Source organism: Oncorhynchus clarkii, chromosome 31, assembly GCF_045791955.1.
Source record: "Oncorhynchus clarkii lewisi isolate Uvic-CL-2024 chromosome 31, UVic_Ocla_1.0, whole genome shotgun sequence".
In the NCBI taxonomy this organism is placed as follows: Eukaryota; Metazoa; Chordata; class Actinopteri; order Salmoniformes; family Salmonidae; genus Oncorhynchus; species Oncorhynchus clarkii.
The window spans coordinates 42823240-42846347 of record NC_092177.1 but is presented as its reverse complement, the minus strand read 5'-3'; the positions used below and the strand labels follow the sequence as shown (position 1 = coordinate 42846347).

Below are 23108 nucleotides of genomic sequence, written 5' to 3'. Positions count from 1 at the left end.
CTAGCAGTTAGCAGACCATGGGGCGGCAATTAGCAGACCATGGGGCGGCAGTGTAGCCTAGTGGTTAGAGCGTTGGACTAGTAACCAAAAGGTTGCAAGATCGAATCCCCGAGCTGGCAATTTACAAATCTGTCGTTCTGCCCCTGAACAAGGCAGGCCGCTAGGCCGTCATTGAAAATAAAATGTGTTCTTAACTGACTTGCCTAGTTAAATGACGGTAAAATAAAACATTGATCATCTCAGCATCATCTCCACGACCTGTGGTCGTGGAGCTTGGTGGAACTGCGACTAAAATGTAGTTTAAATAAAAATTGCCATTTTAAGTGTCTTTTTTCTCATTATTTTATTAACGAAAGCATCAAGATGTTGAAGAAATACTCTACTGCTGTTTTTTGTTAGAAGTGTAACACTTTGGAGTGCTTAAGCATCGAATACATTGCAAGTTGAGGGATTTTCACAACAGTAGCCGGACTATAAAATGTCTATTGTCCTGCTAATAGGAAACATTTGCATGATGGGCTGCACCTGCTGCAGTACTACAGTGCACTTGTGAAAAAGTGTTCAAAAACCTGTTTTCAAATTGCCTCCAGTTGTCCAATAAAACAGAGCATCTTGTTTACATTCTTTATTGTAACCACAATCTCACAAATAATTTGTATCTACCTTTCCAATTACTTTTAGAGTTTGGGATTTACAAATGTGCGCTTTTCAATATTAGTTACATTGATTTAGTTTGAACGTGCAGACTTTTTTTTATTATTATTGTTTTATGTTGGATGCTACATTTTTGACCAGTTGCAATTGTAAGTAGGCCTAATAAAAAAAATACTACTTCTTCTACCACAGCCAATTAAGTTATTTTATATAGGTTTAGGCTCTGAAGAAATAGACTGCAATTAAGCCTTGTTGTTTGTAAAGTCAAATTAAAATGAAGATTGTTGAAATGAATTGCTCGGCTTGTTTCTCTATCTGTTGGTGTGCAACACTTGCATAACAAGTTAGCTATATTTTTAGCACCAGCCACTGTTCACCTCCTATCGATAGTGCTGAGGTTGCCGCCAGTTGTTTTTAAATTGAACCTTTATATAACTAGGCAAGTCAGGTGAGAAAAAAATTATTATTTGCAATCAGCCAAATACATTTAAACTCAGTTTTTCACAGTTCCTGTCATTTAATCCTAGTAAAAATGCCCTGTCCTAGGTCAATTAGGATCACACTTTATTTTAAGAATGTGAAATGTCAGAATAATAGTAGAGTGATTTATTTCAGCTTTTATTTCTTTCATCACATTCCCAGTGGGTCAGAAGTTTACATACACTCAATTAGTATTTGGTAGCATTGCCTTTAAATTGTTTAACTTTGGTCTAATGTTTCAGGTAGCCTTCCACAAGCTTCCCACAATAAGTTGGGTGAATTTTGGCCAATTCCTCCTGACAGAGCTGGCGTAACTGAGTCAGGTTTGTAGGCCTTCTTGCACATGCTTTTTCAGTTCTGCCCACACATTTTCTATAAGATTGAGGTCAGGGCTTTGTGATGGCCACTCCAATACCTAGACATTGTTGTCCTTAAGCCATTTTGCCACAACTTTGGAAGTATGTTTGGGGTCATTGTCCATTTGGAAGACCCATTTGCGACCAATCTTTAACTTCCTGACTGATGTTGCTTCAATATATCCACATAATTTTCCTGCCTCATGAAGCCATCTATTTTGTGAAGTGGACCAGTCCCTCCTGCAGCAAAGCAACCCCACAACATGATACTGCCACCCCCGTGCTTCACGGTTGGGATGGTGTTCTTCAGCTTGCAGGCCTCCCTCTTTTTCCTCCAAACATAATGGCCAAACAGTTCTATTTTTGTTTCATCAGACCAGAGGACATTTCTCCAAAAAGTATGATCTTTGTTATATGTACAGTTGCAAACCGTAGTCTGGCTTTTTTATGGCGGTTTTGGAGCAGTGGCTTCTTCCTTGCTGAGCGGCCTTTCAGGTTATATCGATATAGGACTCGTTTTACTGTGGATATAGATACTTTTGTACCTGTTTCCTCCAGCATCTGCTGTTCTGGGATTGATTTCCTCTTTCGCACCAAAGTACTTTCATCTCTAGGAGACAGAACGCGTCTCCTTCCTGAGCGGTACGACGGCTGCGTGGTCCCATGGTGTTTATACTTGCGTACTATTGTTTGTACAGATGAACCAGAATTTTTCTGGGGTCTTTGCTGATTTCTTTAGATTTTCCCATGATGTCAAGCAAAGAGGCACTGAGTTTGAAGGTCGGCCTTGAAATACATCCACAGGTACACCTCCAATTGACTCAAATTATGTAAATTAGCCTATCAGAAGCTTCTAAAGCCATGATATAATTTTCTGGAATTTTCCAGGCTGTTTAAAGGCACAATCAACTTAGTGTATGTAAACTTCTGACCCACTGGAATTGTGATACAGTGAATTATAAGTGAAATAATCTGTCTGTAAACAATTGTTGGAAAAATGACTTGTGTCATGCACAAAGTAGATGTCCTTACCGACTTGTCAAAACTAGAGTTTGTTAACAAGACATTTGTGGAGTAGTTGCAAAACTAGTTTTAATGACTCCAACCTAAGTGTATGTAAACGTCCAACTTCAACTCTCTCTGTGTGTGTGTGTGTGTGTGTGTGTGTGTGTGTGTGTGTGTGTGTGTGTGTGTGTGTGTGTACACTGCTCCAAAAAATAAAGGGAACACTAAAATAACACATCCTAGATCTGAATGAATGAAATATTCTTATTAAATACTTTTTTCTTTACATAGTTGAATGTGCTGACAACAAAATCACACAAAAATTATCAATAGAAATCAAATTTATCAACCCAGGGAGGTCTGGATTTGGAGTCACACTCAAAATTAAAGAGGAAAACCACACTACAGGCTGATCCAACTTTGATGTAATGTCCTTAAAAGAAGTCAAAATGAGGCTCAGTAGTGTGTGTGGCCTCCACATGCCTGTATGACCTCCCTACAATGCCTGGGCATGCTCCTGATGAGGTAGCGGATGGTCTCCTGAGGGATCTCCTCCCAGACCTGGACTAAAGCATCTGCCAACTCCTGGACAGTCTGTGGTGCAACGTGGCCACAACGTTGGTGGATGGAGCGAGTTATGATGTCCCAGATGTGCTCAATTGGATTCAGGTCTGGGGAACGGGCGGGCCAGTCCATAGCATCAATGCCTTCCTCTTGCAAGAACTGCTGACACACTCCAGCCACATGAGGTCTAGCATTGTCTTGCATTAGGAGGAACCCAGGGCCAACTGCACCAGCATATGGTCTCACAAGGGGTCTGAGGATCTCATCTCGGTACCTAATAGCAGTCAGGCTACCTCTGGCGAACACATGGAGGGCTGTGCGGCACCCCAAAGAAATGCCACCCCACACCATGACTGACCCACCGCCAAACCAGTCATGCTGGAGGATGTTGCAGGCAGCAGAACGTTCTCCACGGCGTCTCCAAACTGTCACGTCTCTCACGTGCTCAGTGTGAACCTGCTTTCATCTGTGAAGAGCACAGGGCACCAGTGGCGAATTTGCCAATCTTGGTGTTCTCTGGCAAATGCCAAACGTCCTGCACAGTGTTGGGCTGTAAGCACAACCCCCAACTGTGGACATCGGGCCCTCATACCACCCTCATGGAGTCTGTTTCTGACCGTTTGAGCAGACACATGCACATTTGTGGCCTGCTGGAGGTCATTTTGTAGGGCTCTGGCAGTGCTCCTCCTGCTCCTCCTTGCACAAAGGCGGAGGTAGCGGTCCTGCTGCTGGGTTGTTGCCCTCCTACAGCCTCCTCCACGTCTCCTGATGTACTGGCCTGTCTCCTGGTAGCGCCTCCATTCTCTGGGCACTACCCTGACAGACACAGCAAACCTTCTTGCCACAGCTCGCATTGATGTGCCATCCTGGATGAGCTGCACTACCTGAGCCACTTGTGTGGGTTGTAGACTCCGTCTCATGCTACCACTAGAGTGAAAGCACCGTCAGCATTCAAAAGTGACCAAAGTATCAGCCAGGAAGCATAGGAACTGAGAAGTGGTCTGTGGTCACCACCTGCAGAACCACTCTTTTATTGGGGGTGTCTTGCTAATTGCCTATAATTTCCACCTGTTGTCTATTCTATTTGCACAACAGCATGTGAAATTTATTGTCAATCAGTGTTGCTTCCTAAGTGGACAGTTTGATATCACAGAAGTGTGATTGACTTGGAGTTACATTGTGTTGTTTAAGTGTTCCCTTTATTTTTTTGAGCAGTGTATTTGATGTGGAAAGGTTGACACAAATGATTAGTTGCAAGTTGGAGGGGGTTTCACACCTAGCTTGGCTATTAGACAATTCTTTAGTAAAGGTTGAATAGTCTATTGTTCAGCTAATAGCTCATCCTATAAATGTTATTAGCAGAATTCACATCCTGCTACCCTTGTGAAAAACTAATACTTTTCCCCCTTTTCCACTTGTTAAAGATTCCAATTGATAGTGTTTTTAGCCACAATCGTCCCCAACCCCAATTAATACATTTGGGCACAGTCGATAGCGTGCTGGACTTCGGGCTAGAATGTTGAGGGTATGAAACCTGCTCCCTGCTTGTTTCATTACATTATTACGCCGGTCTCAGTGCAAATAGCCCGGATTGTTACTCCCATGTCGTTCCTTGCACTCTTCCACACGTCATTCTCCGCCTGAGTGGTTTGCTTGTGGGTGTGCTGTCAGGATATGGCAGCACCTTCGGTTGTGCGTCAAGAATTCAGCATAGCAAGTTTGTATGAAGGTCTGGTTATTCACATGCAAATAGGAAAATGCTCTAAACCACTCTGGTGACAAATAAACTTTGCTGCCCTGTTTTCAATCGTCCGCATGGCTGGGAGAACCTCCTCAGATTAATGAAGATAATGGGAGTTAGATATGCATAGGAAGTGTATTGTACTGTTTTTTTCTGTATATATTAATTACAAATCAGCCTTTTACTTAAATCATGTTTCTAGTCTATTGCATAGTTACAAGGTGTAATCTTTGATATCCCAGGAGCAGGAGTGGTAAACACTGTTGAAGTGTATAATTGTAATACATACATGCAGACACAGCATCATTCAAAGAATGGGGTTTGATGCACCTGGTATTGGATATGACTGAAAAAAACTTGCTAAATAGCTATTTTTGTAAATTAACTTTATGATGAAAAAATATTCACAATAATTTCTCTACATTAACTAACATATTCCTCTCGATTGTAATTTTTTTTCGACTCGTTATGAAGTTATAATTACTTACATTTGCTTCCACCATAATGTTTTTGTCAGACATTTTTTCCTGAAGAAAGTCACCGGCGATGTGTGGCATAACGTCAAATTCGTCATTGGAACCACTCGATATAATTGGTCATATAATAACCTTGGGGCCCGAACGCTCCCCTGCCACCGGAGTGATGAAGCCGTGGCGCTGGGTACCTCAAAGTCCCACGGCATAAGCGCACAACTTTTAAAGGAGGAACCACTGTAGAAGGGACCATTATCATGCACCTGTCTTTAAACAGGGGCAGGGGAAAAATACATAATCTACAGTACTCATTCAAGGGTTGTTCTTTATTTGGACTATTTTCTACATTGTAGAATAATAGTGAATACATCAAAACTATGAAATAAAATATATTGAATCATGTAGTAACCAAAAAAGTGTTAAACAAATCAACATATATTTTAGATTATTCAAGGTAGCCACCCTTTGCCTTGATGACAGTTTTGCACACTCTTGGCATTCTATCAATCAGCTTCACCTGGAATGCTTTCCAACGCTGTTGGAATTCCCACATGCTGAGCACTTGTTCGCTGCTTTTCGTTCACTCTGCGGTCCAACTCATTCCAAACCATCTCAATTGGGTTAAGGTCGGGTGATTGTGGAGGCCAGGTCATCTGATCCGGCACACCTTCATTCTCCTTCTTGGTCAAATAGCCCTTACACAGCCTGGAGGTGTGTTGAGTCATTGTCCTGTTGAAAAACAAATGATCGTCCCACTAAGCGCAAACCAGATGGGATGGTGTATCGGTGCGTAATGCTGTGGTAGCGATGCTGGTTAAGTGTGCCTTGAATTCTAAATAAATCAGTGTCACCAGCAAAGCACCATCAAATCAAATCAAATTTTATTTGTCACATACACATGGTTAGCGGTTAATGCGAGTGTAGCGAAATGCTTGTGCTTCTAGTTCCGACAATGCAGTAATAACCAACAAATAATCTAGCTAACAATTCCAAAACTACTACCTTATACACACAAGTGTAAGGGGATAAAGAATATGTACATAAAGATATATGAATGAGTGATGGTACAGAGCGGCTTAGGCAAGATACAGTAGATGGTATTGAGTGCAGTATATACATATGAGATGAGTATGTAAACAAAGTGGCATAGTTAAAGTGGCTAGTGATACATGTATTACATAAAGATGCAGTAGATGATATAGAGTACAGTATATACATATACATATGAGATGAATAATGTAGCGTATGTAAACATTATATTAGGTAGCATTGTTTAAAGTGGCTAGTGATATATTTTACATCATTGCCCATCAATTCCCATTATTAAAGTGGCTGGAGTTGAGTCAGTGTGTTGGCAGCAGCCACTCAATGTTAGTGGTGGCTGTTTAACAGTCTGATGGCCTTGAGATAGAAGCTGTTTTTCAGTCTCTCGGTCCCAGCTTTGATGCACCTGTACTGACCTCGCCTTCTGGATGATAGCGGGGTGAACAGGCAGTGGCTCGGGTGGTTGTTGTCCTTGATGATCTTTATGGCCTTCCTGTGACATCGGGTGGTGTAGGTGTCCTGGAGGGCAGGTAGTTTGCCCCCGGTGATGCATTGTGCAGACCTCACTACCCTCTGGAGAGCCTTACGGTTGTGGGCGGAGCAGTTGCCGTACCAGGCGGTGATACAGCCCGACAGGATGCTCTCGATTGTGCATCTGTAGAAGTTTGTGAGTGCTTTTGGTGACAAGCCGAATTTCTTCAGCCTCCTGAGGTTGAAGAGGCGCTGCTGCGCCTTCTTCACGATGCTGTCTGTGTGAGTGGACCAATTCAGTTTGTCTGTGATGTGTACGCCGAGGATCGATGCATCGATGTGGATAGGGGGGTGTTCCCTCTGCTGTTTCCTGAAGTCCACAATCATCTCCTTAGTTTTGTTGACGTTGAGTGTGGGGTTATTTTCCTGACACCACACTCCGAGGGCCCTTACCTCCTCCCTGTAGGCCGTCTCGTCGTTGTTGGTAATCAAGCCTACCACTGTTGTGTCGTCCGCAAACTTGATGATTGAGTTGGAGGCGTGCGTGGCCACGCAGTCGTGGGTGAACAGGGAGTACAGGAGAGGGCTCAGAACGCACCCTTGTGGGGCCCCAGTGTTGAGGATCAGCGAGTTGGAAATGTTGTTGCCTACCCTCACCACCTGGGGGCGGCCCGTCAGGAAGTCCAGTACCCAGTTGCACACGGCGGGGTCGAGACCCAGGGTCTCGAGCTTGATGACGAGCTTGGAGGGCACTAATGGTGTTAAATGCCGAGCTGTAGTCGATAAACAGCATTCTCACATAGGTATTCCTCCTGTCCAGATGGGTTAGGGCAGTGTGCAGTGTGGTTGAGATTGCATTGTCTGTGGACCTATTTGGGCGGTAAGCAAATTGGAGTGGGTCTAGGGTGTCAGGTAGGGTGGAGGTGATATGGTCCTTGACTAGTCTCTCAAAGCACTTCATGATGACGGAAGTGAGTGCTACGGGGCGGTAGTCGTTTAGCTCAGTTACCTTAGCTTTCTTGGGAACAGGAACAATGGTGGCCCTCTTGAAGCATGTGGGAACAACAGACTGGGATAGGGATTGATTGAATATGTCCGTAAACACACCAGCCAGCTGGTCTACGCATGCTCTGAGGGCGCGGCTGGGGATGCCGTCTGGGCCTGCAGCCTTGCGAGGGTTGACACGTTTAAATGTTTTCCTCACGTCGGCTGCAGTGAAGGAGAGTCCGCATGTTTTAGTTGCGGCACTGTATTGTCCTCAAAGAAAAAAAGTTATTCAGTCTGCCTGGTCCGTGACTGGGCTGGTTTTCTTTTTGTAATCCGTGATTGACTGTAGACCCTGCCACATACCTCTTGTGTCTGAGCCGTTGAAATGAGATTCTTCTTTGTCTCTATACTGACGCTTAGCTTGTTTGATTGCCTTGCGGAGGGAATAGTTACACTGTTTGTATTCGGTCATGTTTCTGGTCACCTTGCCCTGATTAAAAGCAGTGGTTCGGGCTTTCAGTTTCACGCGAATGCTGCCATCAATCCACGGTTTCTGGTTAGGGAATGTTTTAATCGTTGCTATGGGAACAACATCTTCAACGCACGTTTTAATGAACTCGCTCACCGAATCAGTGTATTCGTCAATGTTGTTGTCTGACGCATTACGAAACATATCCCAGTCCACGTGATGGAAGCAGTCTTGGAGTGTGGAATCAGATTGGTCGGACCAGCGTTGAACAGACCTCAGCGCGGGAGCTTCTTGTTTTAGTTTCTGTCTGTAGGCAGGGATCAACAAAAGGGAGTCGTGGTCAGCTTTTCCGAAAGGAGGGCGGGGCAGGGCCTTATATGCGTCGCGGAAGTTAGAATAGCAGTGATCCAAGGTTTTTCCAGCCCTGGTTGCGCAATCGATATGCTGATAAAATTTAGGGAGTCTTGTTTTCAGATTAGCCTTGTTAAAATCCCCAGCTACAATGAATGCAGCCTCCGGATAAATGGATTCCAGTTTGCAAAGAGTCAAATAAAGTTCGTTCAGAGCCATCGATGTGTCTGCTTGGGGGGCAATATATACGGCTGTGATTATAATCGAAGAAAATTCCCTTGATAGATAATGCGCTCGACATTTGATTGTGAGGAATTCTAAATCAGGTGAACAGGAGGACTTGAGTACCTGTATGTTGTTATGATCACACCACGTCACGTTAACCATGAAGCATACGCCCCCGCCCCTCTTCTTACCAGAAAGATGTTTGTTTCTGTCTGCGCGATGCGTGGAGAAACCAGTTGGCTGCACCGACTCCGATAGCGTCTCTCCAGTGAGCGATGTTTCCGTGAAGCAAAGAACGTTACAGTCTCTGTCCCTCTGGAATGCTACCCTTGCTCGGATTTCATCAACCTTGTTGTCAAGAGACTGGACATTGGCGAGAAGAATGCTAGGGAGTGGTGCACGATGTGCCCGTCTCCGGAGTCTGACCAGAAGACCGCTTCGTTTCCCTCTTTTACGACGTCTTTGTTTTGGGTCGCAGGCTGGGATCCATTCCGTTGTCCTGGGTGAAAGGCAGAACACAGGATCCCCTTCGCGAAAGTCATATTCTTGGTCGTACTGATGGTGAGTTGACGCTGCTCTTATGTTCAGTAGTTCTTCTCGACTGTATGTAATGAAACCTAAGATGACCTGGGGTACCAATGTAAGAAATAACACATAAAAAAACAAAAAACTGCATAGTTTCCTAGGAACGCGAGAAGCAAGGCGGCCATCTCTGTCGGCGCCGGAAGCTTCTGTATGATTCACGGTGGGATCCACACATGCGGAGATCATCCATTCACCTACTTTGCGTCTCACATAGAGATGGCGGTTGGAACCAAAAATCTCATCAGACCAAATGACATGTTGCAGCAGAGGTAACTCTGGGTTTTCCTATCCTGTGGTGGTCCTCATGAGAGCCAGTTTCATCATAGTGCTTGATGGTTTTTGCGACTGCACTTGAAGAAACTTTGAAAGTTCTTGAAATGTTCTGTATTGACTGACCTTCGTGTCTGAAAGTAATGATGAACTGTCATTTCTCTTTGCTTAATTGAGCTGTTTTTTTTCATAATATGGACTTGTTATTTTACAAAATAGAGCTATCTTCTGTTTACAACCCCTACCTTGTCACAACACAACTGATTGGCTCAAACGCAGTAAGGAAAGAAATTCCACAAATTAACTTTTCACAAGGCACACCTGTTAATTGAAATGCATTCCAGGTGACTACCTCATGAAGCTAGTTGAGATAATGCCAAGAGTGTGCAAAGCTGTCATCAAGGCAAAGTGTGGCTACTTTAAAGAATCTCAAATATAAAATATATTTTGATTTAACACTTTTTTGGTGACTATATGATTCCTTATATTTTTTCATAGTTGTGATGTCTTCACCATTATTTTACAATTTATAAAATAGTAAAAAATAAAGAAAACCCTTGAATGATTGGATACACCTAATCTTTTGACTGGTACTGTATGCACTTAAATAGAGAATAGAGGACGCTTTTCCCGTGGTTCATTTTCATGCCAGCCAGGTAGGCTATACTCCTGTTGTAAAGATAAGCAATATGCTTAGTATTAGAAAAGTTGAAAAATAATGATAGTAGGCCAAGAAAGCTAATGGGATCCTCCAATTTTTAATAGAGGCCATCACTCTGTTTTCTCTAGCAATTACATAGCCTATTGAAATGTTGCGCAACATGAGCTCATGGGCTCTCATGAAGTGTTTGATTAGATTTTCGATTACATTTGCGTTGATGTTAAGAGGGATTAGAGGTAAAATAGAGTGCGGAGTACCAGGCAGTTAGCAAATTTGGTAGGCTACTATCCCAATGATAACTGACAATCAATAGCTCTGACCAATCCCCGGGATCTGTAAGACCACGGGTTTAATAATAATTTGTCAAAGACTCAGTTTTCAGAGAATGTTCTAAAGTCAAGAATACAAAAACATCAATTTTATAGCTGCGCACATAGTAGGGCAAAAAAGTATTTAGTCAGCCACCAATTGTGCAAGTTCTCCCAATTAAAAAGACGAGAGAGGCCTGTAATTTTCATCATAGGTACACTTCAACTATGACAGACAAAATGATAAACAAAAATCCAGAAAATCACATTGTAGGATTTTTAATGAATTTATTTGCAAATTATGGTGGAAAATAAGTACTTGGTCACCTACAAACAAGCAAGATTTCTGGCTCTCACAGACCTGTAACTTCTTCTTTAAGAGGCTCCTCAGTCCTCCACTCGTTACCTGTATTAATGGCACCTGTTTGAACTTATCAGTATAAAAGACACCTGTCCACAACCTAAAACACTCCAAACTCTTCTATGGCCAAGACCAAAGAGCTGTCAAAGGACACCAGAAACAAAATTGTAGACCTGCACCAGGCTGGGAAGACTGAATCTGCCTCGATCTGGGGCTCCACGCAAGATCTCACCCCGTGGGGTCAAAATGATCACAAGAACGGTTTTTAATGAATTTATTTGCAAATTATGGTGGAAAATAAGTATTTAGTCAATGACAAAAGTTTATCTCAATGCTTTGTTATATACCCTTTGTCTGCAATGACAGAGGTCAAACGTTTTCTGTAGGTCTTCACAAGGTTATCACACACTGTTGCTGGTATTTTGCCCCATTCCTCCATGCAGATCTCCTCTAGAGCAGTGATGTTTTGGGGCTGTTGCTGGGCAACACGAACTTTCAACTTTCTCCAAAGATTTTCTATGGGGTTGAGATCTGGAGACTGGCTAGGCCACTCCAGGACCTTGAAATGCTTCTTACGAAGCCACTCCTTCGTTGCCTGGGCGGTGTGTTTGGGATCATTGTCATGCTGAAAGACCCAGCCATGTTTCATCTTCAATGCCCTTGCTGATGGAAGGAGGTTTTCACTCAAAATCTCACGATACATGGCCCCATTCATTATTTCCTTTACACAGCCCCAAAGCATGATGTTTCCACCCCCATGCTTCACAGTAGGTATGGTGTTCTTTGGATGCAACTCAGCATTCTTTGTCCTCCAAACACGACAAGTTGAATTTTTACCAAAAAGTTATATTTTGGTTTCATCTGACCATATGACACACATTCTCCCAATCTTCTTCTGGATCATCCAAATGCTCTCTAGCAAACTTCAGACGGGCCTGGACATGTACTGGCTTAAGCAGGGGGACACGTCTGGCACTGCAGGATTTGAGTCCCTGGCGGCGTAGTGTGTTACTGATGGTAGGCTTTGTTACTTTGGTCCCAGCTCTCTGCAGGTCATTCACTAGGTCCCCCCGTGCGGTTCTGGGATTTTTGCTCACCGTTCTTGTGATCATTTTGACCCCACGGGGTGAGATCTTGCGTGGAGCCCCGGATCGAGGGAGATTATCAGTGGTCTTGTATGTCTTCCATTTCTTAATAATTGCTCCCACTGTTGATTTCTTCAAACCAAGCTGCTTACCTATTGCAGATTCAGTCTTCCCAGCCTGGTGCAGGTCTACAATTTTGTTTCTGGTGTCCTTTGACAGCTCTTTGGTCTTGGCCATAGAAGAGTTTGGAGTGTTTTAGGTTGTGGACAGGTGTCTTTTATACTGATAAGTTCAAACAGGTGCCATTAATACAAGTAACGAGTGGAGGACTGAGGAGCCTCTTAAAGAAGAAGTTACAGGTCTGTGAGAGCCAGAAATCTTGCTTGTTTGTAGGTGACCAAATACTTATTTTCCACCATAATTTGCAAATAAATTCATTAAAAATCCTACAATGTGATTTTCTGGATTTTTGTTTATCATTTTGTCTGTCATAGTTGAAGTGTACCTATGATGAAAATTACAGGCCTCTCTCTTCTTTTTAATTGGGAGAACTTGCACAATTGGTGGCTGACTAAATACTTTTTTGCCCCACTGTACTTCTACACAAACAGTAGGTGAGTGTTATCCTTCTCCACAGTTCGCACCACTTTGTATCACTAGCCGACAGTTCCGTTCCCCCGAGATTAGGGAGACCTTGAGAAGTACTCACTGTCCTCTCCCAAGTCTCAGAGGCCTAGCCAGGTCGGTCCAAACACAGTTTTAATTGTTCTTCAGTATTTTACTTGGCACACACACACACAAGTTCAAACCTAAGCTACGCCTTGCTCAGACAGTCTGTGTTTTTCCACTATACATTGTTTAACCTAATTCCAACCTAAACTACACACATCATCAGATTATAATTTTATGATTCTAATCAATTTCATACAGTTATAAGGTTTCAGAGTGGAATTACTTTATCATTATCTTTCACATATACATTATTTTATCACTACTAATTACCATCAGCAGCATCAGAGCTTGGAGAAGCCTAATTACCGTGACTAAGCGGTCATGTGGAATGCCTTCATGACTCGTGACCGTCGGTGTGGTCACCGCAACATCCCTAGGCCCTGTACCCTTGGCATTTGTGTAGACTATAAAGAATAGGATAGGTCTAAAGAATATGGTGCAAATTCCACCTAACCTATCAGAAGGCAAGATGGAGTGACAACCATATTGCTTTTACCTGTCCAATCCCTTCAGATCTAGGGATAGGTCTTTTTGGATTAGGCTAGTTATGGTAGAAATGTAAAAGTAGTCATAGATTTAAGGACTCTGAAATCACTGAGCACTCATGAGTGTCATCTTGAGGGATTTGAAGGACAACAATGTATGTCTTGTCTAATAATATTCATTCTAAAAGTACAAAAGCTGGATGATATTGTTGTTGCACATATTACCATTATACAGTATATGTGTAGTGTGTCTCGTAGAAGGTGTTTGTCTTCTCTCTCCAGGACTTTGTGACACGTACCCAGGGTGGAGTGCCGTATGGGACAGGTTTGCCCCCAGAGATCCTCATGGGCCAGCAAACTCACCCCTACAACAGGTTAGGCTACAGCCAGCAGGCCATGGGCATGTATGCCCAGAACCAGCCTCTACCTCCAGGTCAGTGCCAACATTATCATTGTCTAAGACCAGGGTTCTGATTTATGAGGAGTTTAGCCTTTTAAATCATATTGAAAACCGTTACTGATCCTAGGCCAGCACTCTACTCTGATATTGATGAATATGGGCCCTGTTTTAGTTATTACTAGTTAGTTTTCACAATATCATGAAAAAACACTCTGGAACCTGTATTCCTCTCATGACCGTTTTAAGTGAGGCGTGTTTAGCTTTTGATCATCACCAACCATAGTCAATCGACACCATGGTTTGTTACAGCCCAGCATTAAAACACACGATTCTGCTTATCAACCGAAATCTTCAAGACCTTGATTAGCTGAAACGGATATTAATGCTGTGGTGGCTTTTTGTCATTTTGACTTTGACTTAAATTCTCATCCTTTTCCCCTTCAGGGGGCCCTGGTTTGGACACCCCGTACCGACCAGCCCGGAACCCTCAGATGGGCAAGATGATGCCCACGCGGCCCAACTACCCGGGTGTGATGCCAGGCATGATGGGCATGGAAAAGCAGTACCCTATGGGCTATAAGCCCCAGCCCAACATACCGCAGGGCCAGATCCTACGCCAGCATCTGCAGGTCAGACTGGTGAGTTTGCAGTGACTAGACTCCATTGGAATGGGACAGTAGTGAGTACAGAGGTTATTCTCGACTGGACCTCCCCCAGTGTGGTGTTGAGGGGTTTGCTAAATGTGTTTAACATGCTCATAGAATAGGATCTTGAACCTGGCTTTCACTGTACGCATGTAGATACATTTGCACAACTGAATGCGTTCAACCTCAAATGTGTCTTCCGCATTTAACCCAGCCCTTCTGAATCAGAGAGGTGCAGGGGGCTGCCTTAATTGACATCCACTTCATCGGTGCCCGGAGAGAAGTTGTTGTTGGGGATTAACTTGCCGGCTCGGGGATTCGAACCAGCGACTTTTCAGTTACTGGCCCAACACTCTTAACCGCTAAGCTACCTGCCGCCCGTGAAGAAAAAAAGAAAAAAGTTGAACTTCAGTTGTAGAAAGCAGCACATTGCTTTTTAAGAACGTTGGAACGTTGTCTCTTGCCGTTTTCAGAACCAGAGTATTATTGGACAACAGATGCGACAGCTGACGCCCAACCAACAATACGGCTCCGTGCAGCCAACTCAGGCAAGTCTTTCAGATGAGACACTTTTGCCAAAATGTCATGTAATTTCTTTCCAGGTGTACCTGTAAAACCTGTTTTCTTATCCTTCTATTTCCTTCAACACAGAATTTGACCCTATGCATAAACTAGTGTCCTCTATTCCTTATTTCTCCTCTCTGCATATTTGTCCTATTATTTTCATTAACATTCTGATTTTTATCTCTTCATGTACAGAACATCTCCCAGGGCTATACCACGTACGGCTCCCACATGGGGATGCAGCCGCATCCCTCCCAGGTGGGTGGTATAGTCCCTCCGTCGTACGGGAACCAGGGTTTCCAGGGAAGCCACCCGGGGGCCAACCTGGGTGTGGTGGACTCTCTGAGGCAGATGGTACAGAGGCCCAGCGGCTACGTTCACCAGCAGGCACCGGGCTACTCGCACACCATGCAAAACACACAGAGGTGGGCAGGAGGGAAGAGTTGAAGAGTGGTGGGGGTTTGGACAATACACTGTACTGCACTCCAATAGCACAGGGATGTCTGCTGTCCATTATCAAGGATATTTTGGCTACTTTTGTCTCATATTGTGTAGGGCTGTGACAAGACCAGTATTGTCACAGCCTGAAACATGAAGCAGAGCAAACTCTTCTGTCCTGGGGTGGCAGGTAGAGTAGCGATTAAGTGTAGGTCCAGTAACCGAAAGGTTGCTGGTTCGAATCTCCGGGCCGACTAGGTGAAAAAGGTGTCTGTGCCCTTGAGCAAAGCACTTAATCATAATTGCTCCTATAAGTCGCTCTGGATAAGAGCATCAGCTAAATGACTAAAATGTCAATGTAAAAACATGCTGTATTTAAAATATTGTGTGCTATAGCTTGGAAAATTTGTAAATGTGACTTTAAATGACAACATAATGATATTTGTTTCCAACATTAGGGCTGTTTTCATAAAGAAGTTAAATACGTTTCGTGTTTTGTTTCCTTGCCACGATACTAACAAGTATCCCAATACTGGTATCGTGCCTTCACTAATATGGTGTTCATGGAGCGCCTTCTTTCACTCCTTTTTCTTGCACATATCAAGACTTTGTCACATTTAGCATCACTGCCTAGTATCTGGGTACAGAGTTATCAAAGTCAATCCCACCCATAAACTGCACTCTAATTTCCTTTGACGTGAATGCAAACATTTGACAGTGTAGTCGCAGAACACTTTTTTCTTTAATGCTGTAGCACTGTAATGGGCAACAGTGACCATATTCTAGACAGTGGTGTATTTGTGAAACATTTGATGATATACTGGTCCTCTGAATGTGAATCTCTTCCACCATCTCCAGGTTTCCCCACCAGTCCATCCATCAGGCTCCTGTCATGCAGGGCCTTAGCCACATGGGTACGCAGGGGGTCCACCCGGGAATGAGACCAAACCAGATGCTTGCTGAGCAGCAGCAGGCCCAGCAGCAACAGCAGCAGTACCTCAGACAGCAGGCACTCCGAGTATGCATTGTCTATTTACTAGGTCTTCTACTAGCAATATCTAACACTACAGACCAACATGGAACAGTGTGTAGTTAAAATATAATCAATACATGTACTGCTATTGCCACTCAATGCGGTCTAGATCTAAACAATCACTTCCACAATTATTCAATGCTCTAACTGATGGTCTAGCACAGGGGCCACATTGGGATTTCGAAATTCAACTGAGTGCCGCAAATATCTATTTCTGTTTAATTATTTTCAGCGGACCAGCGGATTGAATGGGATCGCGGGACCCACAGGCCGTAGTTTGCCCACCCGTGCTCTAGCATGACATATAGTGAGTTTAAGAATTCCTGTATAGTTGTACTATGGTGTCACCCTGCTCTGTTTCTGTATTTGTCCCTGTCTCCTATAGGCCCAGCAGCAGGCTCAGCAGCAAGCTCAACAACAACAACAGGTTCAACAACAGCAAGTTCAACAGCAACATCAGGTCCAGCCCCAACAAGTTCAGCAGCAGCAACAACAACAACAGCAGCAAGTAGCGTCAGCACCGCCCTCCGGTGCCCAGGCTCAGAACCAGGCCCTGGGCATGCAGCCCATGCCCCCACAGCAACCCATGGTACGTCCAACTTAGAGGATGATACAGTCAAATTGCCAAGGGGCAGTTCCAAAAAGACGGATCAAGTTAGCCAGCTAACTGTCCCAAAAATTCTGAATTATTTTTATGTTTTCGAGAAATATATATTTGAAATTAGCATGGTATAATTGACTTGACAACCACCAAACACATTCAAGTTTAGCTTTCAAAATGAACCATAAAATTTAAGAGATCTGATGATATCAAAGATGTATCACTGTTAGCTGCTTGCTGGAACACCCCACAAGTACAAAATAAAACCCCAGCCCTACTACACCTAGATCTATTTCCAATTATGACTCTGACCTGAACAGTTTTTTTGCTACTCTAACTTTCCAGGGAGGATGGTTAAGTTTAAGGTTAGCACACACTGCTTTTGTCCAGCCTGGTTCAGGCAAGGCATGTCTACTATACCCCTCTGGGTTGGCACTAGCCGTGTTATCGGATAGAGGTTGGGGTCGGCACGATAGATTGAAAATAGATTTTATTCATAGTGTACAAAGCATTAGGAACACCTTTCTAATGTTGCGTTGCACCCCCCCCCCCCCCCCCTTCTTTTTTTTGGCCCTCAGAACAGCCTCAATTCGTTGGGGCATGGGTGTTGAAAGCATTCCACAGGGAAGCTTGTTCACGTTTACTCCAATGCTTCTCACATTTATCAAGTTGGTTGGATGTCTTTTGAGTGGTGGACCATTCTTGATGCACACGAAAAACTGTTGAACGTTAAAAAAAACATTAGCATTGCAATTCTTGACAAACCAGTGCGTGCGCCTGGCACCTACTACCATACCCCGTTCAAAGGGACTTAAATATTTTGTCTTACCCATTTACCTTCTAAATGGCACACAATGCATGTCTCAAGGTTTTAAAATCCTTCTTTAATTTGTCTCCTCCCCTTCATCCACACTGAATGAAGTGGATAAAACAAGTGACATCAAAAAGGCATAGCTTTCAACTTGATTCACCTGGTCAGTCTGTCATGGAAAGAGCAGGTGTTCTTAATGTTTTGTATACTCAGTGTAGGTAGTGATAAAGTGACTAGGCAACATAATGAATAATAAACAGTAACAGCAGCGTATGTTATGAGAAAAGAGATTAGTGCAAAAAAGGATCAATCCACTCACACTATCAGTGTACAAGGATAATATATAAGTAATATGGAGGAAACTAAGATAATAAGGAGGGCTAGAGGGAACTACTGCCTTATTGCCAGTTGTGGCCCTCGCAGAGAATTGATATCAGAGATTCACTAGTACAGGACTCTCAGGCCATAGCCAGACTAAGAATAAGACATTTTCTTGCATACAGTGGGGCAAAAAAGTATTTAGTCAGCCACCAATTGTGCAAGTTCTCCCACTTAAAAAGATGAGAGGCCTGTAATTTTCATCATAGGTACACTTCAACTATGACAGACAAAATGAGAAGAAAAAAAATCCAGAAAATCACATTGGAGTGAAATTTAATGAATTTATTTGCAAATTATGGTGGAAAATAAGTATTTGCTCACCTACAAACAAACAAGCAAGATTTCTGGCTCTCACAGACCTGTAACTTCTTCTTTAAGAGGCTCCTATGTCCTCCACTCGTTACCTGTATTAATGGCACCTGTTTGAACTTGTTATCAGTATAAAAGACACCTGTCCAAAATACCTCAAACACTCCAAACTCCACTATGGCCAAGACCAAAGAGCTGTCAAAGGACACCAGAAACAAAATTGTAGACCTGCACCAGGCTGGGAAGACTGAATCTGCAATAGGTAAGTAGCTTGGTTTGAAGAAATCAACTGTGGGAGCAATTATTAGGAAATGGAAGACATACAAGACCACTGATAATCTCCCTCGATCTGGGGCTCCACGCAAGATCTCACCCCGTGGAGTCAAAATGATCACAAGAACAGTGAGCAAAAATCCCAGAACCACACGGGGGGGACCTAGTGAATGACCTGCAGAGAGCTGGGACCAAAGTAACAAAGCCTACCATCAGTAACACACTACGCCGCCAGGGACTCAAATCCTGCAGTGCCAGACGTGTCCCCCTGCTTAAGCCAGTACATGTCCAGGCCCGTCTGAAGTTTGCTAGAGAGCATTTGGATGATCCAGAAGAATATTGGGAGAATGTCATATGGTCAGATGAAACCAAAATACAACTTTTTGGTAAAAACTCAACATGTCGTGTTTGGAGGACAAAGAATGCTGAGTTGCATCCAAAGAACACCATACCTACTGTGAAGCATGGGGGTGGAGACATCATGCTTTGGGGTTGTTTTTCTGCAAAGGGACCAGGACGACTGATCCGTGTAAAGGAAAGAATGAATGGGGCCATGTATCGTGAGATTTTGAGTGAAAACCTCCTTCCATCAGCAAGGGCATCGAAGATGTAACGTGGCTGGGTCTTTCAGCATGACAATGATCCCAAACACACCGCCCGGGCAACGAAGGAGTGGCTTCGTAAGAAGCATTTCAAAGTCCTGGAGTGGCCTAGCCAGTCTCCAGATCTTAACCCCATAGAAAATCTTTGGAGGGAGTTGAAAGTCCGTGTGCACCGGCAACAGCCCCAAAACATCACTGCTCTAGAGGAGATCTGCATGGAGGAATGGGCCAAAATACCAGCAACAGTGTGTGAAAACCTTGTGAAGACATACAGAAAACGTTTGACCTCCTTGCCAACAAAGGGTATATAACAAAGTATTGAAAAACTTTTGTTATTGACCAAATACTTATTTTACACCATAATTTGCAAATAAATTCATAAAAAATCCTACAATGTGATTTTCGGGATTTTTTTTCCTCATTTTGTCTGTCATAGTTGAAGTGTACCTATGACGAGCATTACAGGCCTCTCATCTTTTTAAGTGGGAGAACTTGCACAATTGGTGGCTGACTAAATACTTTTTGCCCCACTGTATATTGTCCGTTTTTGTCTTTCAAAAGTTAAACTCGAGTCAACTATTTTTGGGACGAGTTGCATACACACAAAGGCCCATATATTGTGCGTTTTTTGACGGGCAATCATCTTGTCAACGACAGACTCCCATTGAAAAAAAGTTATAGTATGTCTGTACTTTCAACGACCGAAATGTAATATTGTTTGTGTGTTTGTCTCAGTTCCCACGACAGGGGATGCAGCAGACTCAGATGCAACAGACTCAACAGCAGCAGCAGACTGCAGCACTGGTCAGGCAGCTCCAACAACAACTCTCAAGTAAGAAAGACACTCATGTCAATTAACTTTTGTGAGATTTGTTACAGCCTTGTATTAACCCCAGGGTTAGGGAGGTACTACCTGGATTTGTCCAATAAGAAGTGCACATTTAAAATGTTTTCTGTTGGGTGCCCTAATGAAACCGCTGATATTGTCAACAGTTCTATCTTGTGTTGCGCTTTGTAGTCTAAATGTGACATTTTTTCACAATTTCCAGTCATTTTAGGTCTGTTGATAACAAGTACTTTTCTTTTCCCCAGATACACAACCTGGACAGAACACCAACTCATATTACTGATAGTGCTTGTTGTATATTAGTGTGTGTGGAAGGATAGGGATACCCTGTGTATGGGAGTGTTCCCAGCCAGCCCATAGATTGGCAGATGTGTCCAATGCCCAGCAGGCCCCTGTTTTAGAGGTGTAGGCTCTTAGGGGGTAATGGTGCTATTGGCCAAGAAGGACGACTAGACAGATGAACCCACAACTCAACCACAGAGGCTCAACATGCCGTTCGAAAACCTTCTCAACTTCAGTCATGTCATTTCTGAAAATCCAAGGAGGGATTGTGCTGTGAAATATTATGATCATAAAGAATAATGGAAGAGTCTATGTAAAAAAAAAAATACAAGAAATTATAAGAATGCAACAAAAAAAAATATTCAGTTTGTAAAAAATTTCAGTTTATTGTATTTCTCATTAAAATATCATGTCAGTTTTTGTCTTGTATTAGTGTCTGGTGCAGTCTTCATCTTGATGAAGATGTCTGATAAGGGTCAATGTGACAATCAGGTTGTTAAAATCAGGATATTATTCATGATATTGAAAGGCAATGAGTCATTATTATCCACTATTGATTGTCTTTAGTATCTTTATTTTTAATTGAATCAGGGTTCTGGGATGTCATGGAATTGTATTATATGCATTCCAGAGGGAAAGTAATAGAGGAATTGATGCAATCATGGTAAATCATATAATTTTGAATATGGATAACTATTTGGAAATTAATATTTTTCCATATTACATTTCCCTGGGAGCTTTTGGCCATTGTCATGTAAATTCTAAGGTTGACGGAAAGTCATGGAATATTTTAACAATGAAAGCCCTGTTAGATATACTGTACGTGTCGCTAATCACCAATCCAATCAAAAAATATAAAGATGTATTTTCTTCTGCATGCGAGCTGCAGGTCTTTTGATCAAAAACCATGCCCCTGCCTTAATGATGAGACAGATGCTTTCATTGGACAGAACAACAAGTGGTTGAGCAGTGCGAAATATGGCAGACTTGGCTGTGGGTGACTCACCGCTTCACGTTCTTACCAAAAAGGTAAGCTAATGTACTAAAGGCTATTGCTTTGTCTCAAATGGCACCCTGGTTCTGGTCAGATGTAGTGCACAATGGGAATAGGTGGCCATTTTGAACGCTCTATAACTACTTTCTAACTGGCCGTAGGCTACCACCCTAATACCAGAGACGATGCAAACGGAGTTGTCATGACCACTGATGAACCCAGTCGATGGGGTAAACTCAGTTATGCACTTTTTTATTTTGTGAATAGGATTTAAATGGGTAAAAACTGGCAAAACTGTTGAAGTCCTTTATTTAGAACAATTCAAATCAATGACGTTTCCATCTTGGCCTTCATCAGAATGAAAAAAGACAGGTAGACACAAAGCCAGATGTTAGAATGCAAGTAGGTGTGTGTGTGTCGACTAAATTTAGACAATTTCGACATATACTTTGCACACGAACCGCCGCCCGTTTGTAGTAAGAAATAATGGATGTATTTACATGTAAATGTCTTGGTTCGCCGTGTATCTGTCGGAACCAGGCTGCCTTGGAAAGAGAGTTGGGCCTTTTTGCGGCACGCTTGTAAGGCTCTTTGTCCAAAAGGGGTCCCCGTCCGTCTCCTACTGTTGCTCTCCTCTGCCATCACCTGGCATCCGGCGACCTGTCATGTAATCCTGAACAGAACTACAGAGCTCACTCTATTTCCACTTGCTCTGGAAGATAATTATTTGAAGATAGGCTAGCCAGCCATGTCAATGGTTCTCAGTGGGGTGATGTGAGTCGCGTACTGCGGTGATTTGAGAAGAATAGTAGAAAGGTCACACTTAAATTCACTTTTCTAGATACATTACTTGGACAGCTAATCAGCCGTACCAGTGATTGTCCGGGAGGTGAGCTTCTCGCCTCTACCTCGTGTTGATATTCAGAGTTTGAACCACTTTGGACATGAGCTGCAGCTACACGCCTCTGGATTGATATGTTCATTCTTAACCCATCGTTTTAAACACTTCGTGAGGGCAGTTTGGGGCTGACACACTCTGACCTCACTCAAGGGGGCGGGGCGGGGCGGTGACTACTTACAAAGTTATAGAAACAATTTCCTCTTATAGTTTCTAAGATCATATCCCTCTCAACAAAAACACTTTCATAATTGTTCATATTTCATACATAACGTAGAGGATGGACACTTCACACAAATAGTGTGTATACTTTTAAAGTTACACTGACCATTTCGAATCCCACCTTACCTTCTCCGCTATGCAATCTGGTTTCTGAGCTGGTCATGGGTGCACCTCAGCCACGCTCAAGGTTCTAAACGATATAACCGCCATCGATAAAAGATAATACTGTGCAGCCGTCTTCATCGACCTGGCCAAGGCTTTCGACTCTGTCAATCACTGCATTCTTATCGGCAGACTCAACAGCCTTGGTTTCTCAAATGACTGCCTCGCCTGGTTCACCAACTGCTTCTCAGATGGAGTTCAGTGTGTCAAATCAGAGGACCTGTTGTCCGGACCTCTGGCAGTCTCTATGGGGTGCCACAAGGTTCAATTCTCGGGCCGACTCTTTTTCTCTGTATACATCAATGATGTCGCTCTTGCTGCTGGTGATTCTCTGATCCAC

At 43.2% G+C, this 23108-nt stretch overlaps 1 protein-coding gene across 2 annotated transcripts in view; it reads left to right on the top strand.

The window, feature by feature from the left end:
• LOC139390519 (mediator of RNA polymerase II transcription subunit 12-like) overlaps positions 1-20909 on the top strand; it is a 98243-nt gene extending 77334 nt beyond the window's left edge. For both annotated transcript variants that reach the window (XM_071137678.1, XM_071137677.1), the window contains exons 37-44: positions 13590-13740; positions 14152-14345; positions 14825-14899; positions 15111-15340; positions 16212-16371; positions 16772-16975; positions 20099-20195; positions 20456-20909. In XM_071137678.1, coding sequence (XP_070993779.1) covers positions 13590-13740; positions 14152-14345; positions 14825-14899; positions 15111-15340; positions 16212-16371; positions 16772-16975; positions 20099-20195; positions 20456-20493 — 1149 coding nt within the window. In that variant the 3' untranslated portion in view covers positions 20494-20909. The remainder of the gene's footprint in view (positions 1-13589; positions 13741-14151; positions 14346-14824; positions 14900-15110; positions 15341-16211; positions 16372-16771; positions 16976-20098; positions 20196-20455) is intronic.
• Positions 20910-23108: the final 2199 nt, after the last annotated feature.